Source organism: Mustelus asterias, unplaced genomic scaffold (assembly GCF_964213995.1).
Source record: "Mustelus asterias unplaced genomic scaffold, sMusAst1.hap1.1 HAP1_SCAFFOLD_4545, whole genome shotgun sequence".
Taxonomy (NCBI): domain Eukaryota; kingdom Metazoa; phylum Chordata; class Chondrichthyes; order Carcharhiniformes; family Triakidae; genus Mustelus; species Mustelus asterias.
This window is the reverse complement of record NW_027594488.1, coordinates 6,762-16,909: the sequence shown is the minus strand read 5'-3', so window position 1 is coordinate 16,909 and position 10,148 is coordinate 6,762. Positions and strand designations below refer to the sequence as shown.

The 10,148-nt window shown below is 47.9% G+C and overlaps 1 protein-coding gene across 1 annotated transcript; it reads right to left on the bottom strand.

Moving 5' to 3' along the window:
- Nucleotides 1–285: 285 nt before the first annotated feature.
- On the bottom strand, nt 286–9,582 carry LOC144491141 (inosine-5'-monophosphate dehydrogenase 2-like). Its single transcript, XM_078208818.1, has 7 exons — nt 9,481–9,582; nt 7,651–7,752; nt 6,686–6,760; nt 2,368–2,574; nt 2,141–2,228; nt 1,012–1,211; nt 286–856 (listed from the first exon to the last, which is right to left on the bottom strand). The coding sequence occupies exons 2-7, from the start codon at nt 7,690–7,692 to the stop codon at nt 749–751; spliced, it is 720 nt and encodes a 239-aa protein (XP_078064944.1). The 5' UTR covers nt 7,693–7,752; nt 9,481–9,582; the 3' UTR covers nt 286–748.
- Between the last annotated feature and the right edge of the window lie 566 nt (nt 9,583–10,148).

Here is a 10,148-nt window from a genome sequence, read left to right as displayed (position 1 = left end):
ATTGATTGTTTTTTTTCTTATTTTTGCTAATGGCCTTATTATATTGTAACTTCTTCAATAAACTTTGTTTGATAAAAGCTCCTGAGTGGGTCATTGAATCAAACCTGGGGTGAAACATCTTATGCTTATCTTAGCCAAAGTTCAAAGTGCAAAATTTATGGTCTAGGCTGACTCTATAAAACGGTGACCTGGATTTTAACATCGACAGTGAAGGAATGGTGATGTATTTCCAAGTCAGGATGGTGAGTGGCTGGGACGAGAACCTCCAGGTGGGGGAATTGGCTTCTGCTGCCCTCGTCCTTCTAGGCGTTAATGGATGTGGGTTTTGGGTAGTTTCTTACTATCCATTCCCTCCCAATGTCTACAGCGTCGGTAATCGAGGGACACGGATTTAAAGACTACGAGTGGGAGATCAGGAGAAAATTTTCTTAACAGAACTGGTTGTTCCGTTCTGGTATATTGTGATCAGGAAGGCGCAGCTGAAAGGGCGATGGAAACAGGTTCAATAAATAGTTTCAAAAGAGAATTGGAGAAATGGGTGAAGGGTGAAAATTCCAGACTGATGGGGAAAGGGCCAGGGAAGCAGCAATAATGGTGTCGCTCTTTCAAAGAGCTAGCACAGACACAATGGGCAGAATGGACTCGCTGTGCTGCAAGATTCTATGATAATAGCTGGAAGTGAGCAAGCCAATTACAGCGAGAAATTGCAGATGATAATAAGCTCCTGTCGTTGTTGACAGTAACAGAATTATTCAGAAAAATTACCATTTCCACCAATGACCTGGAGCTCGGGATATTTCTCCTTGATGTATTTAATCATATCAATCTGAAAGATGGAATTTCCCTGCGAGGAATCCTGTGGAGAACAAGAAAGAGAATCAGAGAACAGCCGGGGGGGAGGGGGCGAAGGGGGCAAGCTGCGAGGGCGGAGCGGGAGGGCAAGGGCGGGGTGGAGGGGCGAGGGCAGAGATGAGGGCGGGGAGCAGGAGTGAGGGAGCTGGATTATCTCACCAGAACCACAGCGTCCACTCCAGCCTGGACCAGGAGGTCCAGACGGTATCGGTCATCAGCGTGCGTACCGACTGCTGCCCCACACAGCAACTGCTTCTTGGAATCTTTCGAGGCAAGCGGATAATCACGATTCTTCTTCAGGTCTGTCCGAGCAATGATGGCCACCAGCTGGTCATTGTCATTTACAATGGGCAACTTCCCTGCAGCAAAAAGGTCAGGGGTGAGTCAGACCGACACGAGGCCAATGCGAGGCCGGGGGCCGAGCCGGGCCGGGGGCCAGAGCCAGGCCGGGGGCCGAGCCAGGCCGACACAAGGCCGGGGCGGTGAGTCAGGCTGGTGCCGGGATGGGCGACATTCAACAACAGCCTGACGGAGTGGTCGGGGAATTCTGATCCAGTGTCAGGAAGCTGCTCGTTACAGAAAAAAAGGGCCATTCAGCCCCATTCTACACATACTAGCCCATTACAGGACCTAATCAGCCCCAGAATAATTCACCCCACAACACCCACTTTCAAAATGTTTAAAGTTCAACTTTTGTTCAAAACTGCAAATCATCCAATCCAGTCGCTGCAATCAACCGATCCCCTCTCCAATAACCAATCCAGTCGCTGCAATCAACCGATCCCCTCTCTCCAATAACCAATCCAGTCGCTGCAATCAACCGATCCACTCTCTCCAATAACCAATCCAGTCGCTGCAATCAACCGATCCCCTCTCTCCAATAACCAATCCAGTCGCTGCTATCGACCGGTCCCCTCTCTCCAATAACCAATCCAGTCGCTGCAATCAACCGATCCCCTCTCTCCAATAACCAATCCAGTCGCTGCAATCAACCGATCCCCTCTCTCCAATAACCAATCCAGTCGCTGCAATCAACCGATCCCCTCTCTCCAATAACCAATCCAGTCGCTGCAATCAACCGATCCACTCTCTCCAATAACCAATCCAGTCGCTGCAATCAACCGGTCCCCTCTCTCCAATAACCAATCCAGTCGCTGCAATCTCCCCCCTCCAAAGGGAGAGGCAGTTGTGTGGGAAGCGGACACAGAGACTGCGTCGGTCTTTGCTGTAACTGAGTTCTCTGCCATTCTGTTGCCATTTATTTGGAGCTTATTCTTCCTGCTTTTACCTTTCTTACTTCGCTGCAATATCTCATTTGCTTCTTTCAAAGTGACGGCAGCTGGAGCGACCACCAAATCCTCTCTCCTCGTCATCACCTGGTGCAGAGACAGAGAAACAGTCAGAGAACAGCCCCAGCATCACCATAAACAGCGGTGAGGAAGAGGCCGGGATCCCAGGGGAGGGGTCAAGGTGGGGAAGGGTCGAGGGGCATTAGCACGGAGGGGTGCGCAATACCTCCGCCAGGTTACGGTCATGCTCCTTTTCCGTCAGGAAGTCAATGTCACGAGAGGAAATGATTCCCACCAATTTGCCGCCAAGTTTCCCAGTGTCCGTGATGGGAATTCCACAGAATCCGTGGCGAGCTTTTGCTTCAAAGACGTCCTGTACCTTATCGGATGGACTCAGGACAACCGGATCCGTGATAAACCCCTGCTCGTATTTCTGAAAGAAAATTCAAACATTGACAAGGATCGGGGAGGAGGGGGAGAGGGTGTCGGCAATAAAATAATTAAATCATAGAAATCCTACAGTGCAGAAGGAGGCCATTCGGCCCATCGAGTCTGCACCGACCACAATCCCATCCAGACCTTATCCCCATAACCCCACATATTTACCCTGCTAATCCCCCTGACACTAAGGGTCAATTTAGCATGGCCAATCAACCTAACCCACACATCTTTGGAGTGAGGGGGCAAACCGGAGCACCCGGAGGAAACCCACGCAGACAGGGGGGGAACGTGCAGACTCCGCACAGACAGTGACCCGAGCCAAGAATGGAACCCGGGTCCCTGGCGCTGTGAGGCAGCAGCGCTAACCACTGTGCCAATGTGCCACCCAATGACACAAAACCCACAGGTCAGGAACAGCAGGAGGTTCCAGGAATGGGATTCTGCTGACGGAGAAACAATTAAACTAAACACAAAACAAGCGTTCTACAAACAAGAAAACACAATGACTGATTCAAAGCCACCCTGTTCGACAATCTCAACCCCTCGCCCACAACACACCCGAATCTCTCTACTGACAGGGGACTGTATAATAGGGGACAAAGAAATGGCTTACTAACTGAATACAGACTTTGGTCCCATCTTCACAAAGGACATGAATAAGATACCAGAAATGTTTGGGAACGCAGGGTTTAGTGAGAGGGAGGAGCTGAAGGATATCAGTATTAGTAGAGAAATGGTGTTGGGGAAACTGATGGATAAATGAAGGCCAATAAATCCCAGGACCTGATAATCTACATCCCAGAGTACTTAAAGAAGTGGCTCGAGAAATAGTGGATGCATTAGTAGTCATCTTCCAGGATTCTATAGACTCTGGAACAGTTCCTCCAGAATGGAGGGTAGCCAATGTAACCCCATTATTTAAAAAGGGAGGTAGAGAGTAAAGAGGGAATTATAGTGTTGGTGGTGGGGAAAATTCTAGAATCCATTATCAAAGATTTTATCACAGAGCACTTGGAAAACAGCGACAGGATTGGACAGAGTCAGCATGGATTTACGAAAGGGAAATCATGCTTGACAAATCTACTGGAATTCTTCAAAGATATAGAATTGATGAGGGGGAGCCAGTAGAAGTGATTTATTTGGACTTTCAGCAGGCTTTTGACAAAGTCCCACATAAGAGACTAATGTTACGCCGCTGTTTAAAAAAGGAAGGAGACAAAAGGCGGGTAACTATAGGCCGGTCAGCTTAACGTCTGTAGTAGGGAAAATGCTGGAATCCATTATTAAAGAGGAGATAGCAGGGCATCTGGATAGAAATGGTTCGATCAATCAGACGCAGCATGGATTCATGAGGGGAAAGTCGTGCTTGACAAACATGTTGGATTTTTATGAGGATGTGACTAGGGCGGTTGATGGAGGAGAACCGGTGGATGCGGTGTTTTTGGATTTCCAAAAGGCGTTTGATAAGGTGCCCCATAAAAGGCTGCTGAAGAAGATCAGGGCACACGGAGTTGGGGTAGTGTGTTAAAGTGGATTGGGGACTGGCTATCCGACAGGAAGCAAAGAGTCGGAATAAATGGGTGTTTTTCCGGTTGGAGGAAGGTAACTAGTGGCGTGCCGCAGGGATCGGTACTCGGGCCGCAACTGTTTACCATTTATATAGATGATCTGGAGGAGGGGACGGAGTGTAGGGTAACGAAGTTTGCAGACGACGCAAAGATAAGTGGAAAAGTGAATCGTGTGGAGGACGGAGAAGATCTGCAGAGAGATTTGGACAGGCTGAGTGAGTGGGCGAGGATATGGCAAATGGAGTATAACGTTGAGAAATGCGAGGTTATACACTTTGGAGGAAATAATAACAAATAGGATTACTATCTCAATGGAAACAAATTCAAACATGCTACCGTGCAAAGGGACCTGGGGGTCCTTGTGCATGAGACGCAAAAGCCCAGTCTGCAGGTACAACAGGTGATCAAGAAGGCAAATGGGATGTTGGCCTATATTGCGAGGGGGATAGAATATAAAAGCAGGGATGTCTTGATGCACCTGTACAGGGCATTGGTGAGGCCGCAGCTGGAATACTGTGTGCAGTATTGGTCCCCTTATATGAGGAAGGATATATTGGCATTGGAGGGAGTGCAGAGAAGGTTCACCAGGTTGATACCGGAGATGAGGGGTTTGGATTATGAGGAGAGGCTGAGGAGATTGGGTTTGTACTCGTTGGAGTTTAGAAGGATGAGGGGGGATCTTATGGAGACTTATAAGATAATGCAGGGGCTGGATAGGGTGGAGGCGGAGAGATTCTTTCCACTTAGTAAGGAAGTTAAAACTAGAGGACACAGCCTCAAAATAAAGGGGGGTTGGTTTAAGACAGAGTTGAGGAGGAACTTCTTCTCCCAGAGGGTGGTGAATCTCTGGAATTCTCTGCCCACTGAGGTGGTGGAGGCTACCTCGCTGAATATGTTTAAAGCGCGGATGGATGGATTCCTGATCGGTAAGGGAATTAAGGGTTATGGGGATCAGGCGGGTAAGTGGTACTGATCCACGTCAGATCAGCCATGATCTTATTGAATGGCGGGGCAGGCTCGAGGGGCTAGATGGCCTACTCCTGCTCCTATTTCTTATGTTCTTAAGAGATTAGCGTGTAAAATTAAAGCGTATGGGATTGGGGTAGTGTATTGAGATGGATAGAAAACTGATTGGCAGACAGGATACAAAGAGTCGGACTAAATGGCAGGCAGTGGCTAGTGGGGTACCGCAGGGCTCAGTGCTGGGACCCCAGCTATTCACAATATATATTAACAATTTAGATGAGGGAACTAAATGTAATATCTCCAAATTTGCAGCTGACACAAAGTTGGGTGGGAGGGTGAGCTGTGAGGATGTAGAGATGCTTCAGTGTGATTCGGACAGGCTGAGTGTGTGGGTATCTGCATGGCAGACGCAGCATAATGTGGATAAATGTGAGGTTATCCACTTGGGTAGCAAAAGCAGAAAGGCAGATTATCTGAATGGCTACAGATTGATGTGGAGATGCCGGCGTTGGACTGGGGTAAGCACAGTAAGAAGTCTCACAATGCCAGGTTAAAGTCCAACAGGTTTATTTGATAGCACGAGCTTTTGGAGCGGCATTCCAAAAGCTCGTGCTACCAAATAAACCTGTTGGATTTTAACCTGATGAGACTACCTACTGGGCTATAGGTTGAGAGAATGCACAACAAGACCTTGGTGTCCTTGTGCACCAGTCGCTGAAGGTAAGCATGCAGGTGCAGCAGGCGGTAAAGGCGGCAAATGGTATGTTGACCTTCCTTGCGAGAGGTTTCGAGTACAGGAGCAGGGATGTCTTGCTGCAATTAAACAGAGCCTTGGTGAGGCCACACCTGGAATATTGAGGCAGTTTTGGCCTCTTTATCTGAGGAAGGATGTTCTTGTTACAGACGGAGTGCAGAGAAAGTTTACCAGACTAATTACTGAGAGGACAGGACTGACTTATGAAAAGGGATTGAGTCAGTTAGGATTATATTCGCTGGAGTTTAGACGAATGAGGGGGGTTCTCATAGAAACCTATAAAATTCTAACAGGACTAGACAGGATAGATGCAGGGAGGATGTTCCCAATGGTGGGGGGAGTCCAGAACCAGGGGTCACAGTCTGAAGATTCAGGGTAGACCATTTAGGACGGAGGTGAGGAGACATTTCTTCACCCAAATAGTGGTGAGCCTGAGGAATTCATTACCACAGGAGTTGGATGATCAGCCATGATCATAATGAATGGCGGAGCAGGCTCGATGGGCCAAATGGCCTCCTCCTGCTGTTCTATGTTTCCATAATCCCAGGGACATTGCCCATTTCACTGTCCTGCCTTGATTATTAACAATATAAAAAGTAGCAGGAAGATTCCACACGAGTGCTGGACTCCGCACTACACTTCAATATTACTGAGCCTTGCCATTGGCTCCTGAGCTTTCTGCTGGTCAGTTTAACTCTCACTTCTCCAAGGACAGGAATCCAAACATCCTGAGCCTTTCCTCAAACCAAAACTCCAGAATTCTGGAATGGCTTAGTTAGCCAGAATCTCACTGAACCGACATTCCAAATCCGTACCTTAACTTTGCGGACTTCATTTGCCTGGAATTCTGGGGTGCAGTTATGGTGGATGAACCCAATTCCTCCCATCAACTGCGGTTCAAAGAGAAAATAACACGAGTTAATAACGTTCCTGGCCACAGGCTCAGAACAGCAACACTCCATAACGGCAGCCATTTCAATCCAAACCAAAAACACAATTCATTGTCAGACTTGGGGGGGAGGGGGAGGGGGGGGCATTGCTGTTAGCTCGGTAAACGTACCATCTGAGTAACCGGACCGATCAAAACCACCACAAGTTTCACTCCCACTCCGTGTTAACCTCAGCCAGACTGACAGTAACTAATACCAATCACTGGCAAAGTTTGGTAACCTCGGAGGCACTAGGCCAGGGAGTAAAGGGATCAGAAACGATGTTGGTCAAAGCTGTCTCAGTCTCCAAGCAACAGGCACTTGCCGTTCTGAGCATCGAGGGTGGGAGTCGGGAAGCAGGCATCCAATCCAGAGAGAAATATCCCCCAAACTCTACATCCAGACACAGAGGAAATCAAACTCCACAATCACAAAGAACAGAACAATTATATCTCTGTCCACATTCTGCACATTTCCCCATTTCAAATTCCCATGCTTTCATTTAGAATGGGATTTTCAATGTAAATGGGCATGCAGGCAAGTGGCAGGGCAGGGCAGGGCAGGGCAGGGCAGGGCAGGGCAGGGCAGGGCAGGGCAGGGCAGGGCAGGGCAGGGCAGGGCAGGGCAGGGCAGGGCAGGGCAGGGGTCTGTGATGGGACAGAGTCACAGCCACTCTAACCCGGACAGTTATCAGGACCCTCCAAATATGCAGCTAAAATTTACCAATGGGGCAGGACACAGAATCAGAAGAGGTTTCCAGAACTGGGAATGTTCAGTTGAGCTGCAATGAGATTTGGAAACACGGACCTTGAACAAGCATTTCCCGATGGATGGGGAGCAGGAATACATACCGCCATTGCGATTGCCATGTTAGCCTCAGTCACTGTGTCCATTGGAGAGGAGACCAGGGGTGTCTTTAAGGTGATTTTCTTGGTAAGTGCTGAGGCAAGATCCTGCACATGGAAACACAAAGGTTAAAAAATACAGCCAAACTATAGAAATGGTCTGGATGTCCGAGATAAATATTCACTTCCATCCCCTCCAAGAGCGACTTCCAATGGGGTTCAAAACAACCGAGAGTCACAATGGACTCCCCTCAGAACACCCCGCCCCTATCCCCTCCTCCGGTAACACCAACAGGTAACCTGACCTGAGTTTTTTGAAGGGGTAACCCAAGAAGGTAGATGAGGGCCGTGCAGTTGATGTTGTCTACATGGACTTTAGCAAGGCCTTTGACAAGGTACCGCATGGTAGGTTGTTGCATAAGGTTAAATCTCACGGGATCCAGGGTGAGGTATCTAAATGGATACAAAATTGGCTTGATGACAGAAGCCAGAGGGTGGTTGTAGAGGATTGTTTTTCAAACTGGAGACCTGTGACCAGCGGTGTGCCTCAGGGATCAGTGCTGAGTCCACTGTTATTTGTCATTTATATTAATGATTTGGATGAGAATTTAGGAGGAATGGTAAGTTTGCAGATGACACCAAGATTGGTGGCATAGTGGACAGTGAAGGTTATCGAAAGTTGCAACGGGATCAATTGGACCAGTGGGCTGATGAATGGCAGATGGAGTTTAATTTAGATAAACGTGAGGTGATGCATTTGGTAGATTGAACTAGGGCAGGACTTACTCAGTTAATGGTAAGGGATTCTGGAGAGTTAGAGAACAAAGATCTAGGGGTACACGTTCATAGCTCCTTGAAAATGGAGTCACAGGTGGACAGAGGGGTGAAGGTGGCATTCGGCATGCTTGATTTCATTGGTCAGAACATTGAATACAGGAGTTGGAATGTCTTGTTGAAGTTGTACAAGGCATTGGTAAGGCCACACTTGGAATACTGTGTGCAATTCTGGTCACCCTATTATAGAAAGGATATTATTAAACTAGAAAGAGTGCAGAAAAGATTTACTAGGATGCTACCAGGACTTGATGGTTTGAGTTATAAGGAGAGGCTGGATAGACTGGGACTTCTTTCTCTGGAGCGTAAGAGGCTTAGGGGTGATCTTACAGAGATCTATCAAATAATGAGGGGCACAGATCAGCTAGATAGTCAATATCTTTTCCCAAAGGTAGGGGAGTCTAAAACTAGACGGCAGAGGTTTAAGGTGAGAGGGGAGAGATACAAAAGTGTCCAGAGGGGCATTTTCTTCATACAGAGGGCGGTGAGTGTCTAGAACAAACTGCCAGAGGTAGTAGTAGAGGCGGGTACAATTTTGTCTTTTAAAAAGCATTTAGACAGTTACATGGGTACGATGGGTATAGAGGGATATGAGCCAAACGTGGGCAATTGGGACTAGCTTAATGGTAAAAACTGGGCAGCATGGACAAGTTGGGCTGAAGGGCCTGTTTCGATGTTGTAAACCTCTGCGACTCAGTTAAAGATGATTGACTAAAGAACCAAAGAGGAGGTGGAGAAGATTGACAGCAAGTTGCTGTGGCCGGGAACGGCCCAGAGCGCCGCGGCCAGGAATGTTCTAGAATGCTGTGATCTGGAAAGCGCTGCCCGAAAGGGCGATAGAAGCAGATTCAATAACAACTTCCAAACGGGGATTGGAGAATGTGACAAGATATTGACAGCGATCTGGGGAGAGAGAAGGGGGAGTGGGATTAATTGGGCTGAATGGCCTCATTCTGCACGGTTTCCATTAATTTCACTCTGGAGTTTTCGCCGAATACTCACCACTTGGTCAGAGGTGAAGTCAATGTACCCGGGCAGGATGAGGAAATCACTGAGAGAGAGAGAGAGAAAGTTATCAGCATCATTGAATCAGCTCCTGCGTTTTAACAGCATTGTGCTGCCAACACTCTCTCGCTCTCGAGGAGTCTAACGTGACCATCCCTGTAGCCACTGAACACAGAGATTGGTTTGAAACAGAGTCTCGAGGTTGGGTTGAATTCCCGCAGTCTGTGTTAATCCATCAGGCAGATGCTGTGACTGTGGTGAGGGAAAGTAAACCGTTACAGAGAGAAACAGGAGCAGGAAGAGGCTGTTCAGCCCTTCGAACCTGTTCCTCCATTCATTATGGTCACGGCTGATCATCCAACTTAATAACCTGTTCCCACTTTCCCCACACAATTTAATCTCCTTCACCTCAAGCTTTATCTAACTGCCTCTCGAAAACATTCAACGTTTTGGCTTCAACTACTTTCTGTGGTAGTGAATTCCACACATTCACCATCCTCTGGGTGAAAACATTTCTACTCATCTTGGTCCTAAATGGCCTACCCTGAATCCTCAGACTGTGACCCCTGGTGCTGGACTCCCTCACCATCGGGAATATCCTCCCTGCATCAACCCTGTCTAGTCCTGTTAGAATTTTACAGATTTCAATATTCCCCTCCCCCATG

Coding starts and splice junctions, on each gene's coding strand:
- LOC144491141 (XM_078208818.1), bottom strand. CDS start 7,692: ATGGACACAGTGACTGAGGCTAACATGGCAATCGCAATGGCG. Junction 6,761..7,650: donor ACATGGCAATCGCAATGGCG/GTATGTATTCCT, acceptor TTTGAACCGCAG/TTGATGGGAGGAATTGGGTT. Junction 2,575..6,685: donor ATGAAGTCCGCAAAGTTAAG/GTACGGATTTGG, acceptor ATTTTCTTTCAG/AAATACGAGCAGGGGTTTAT.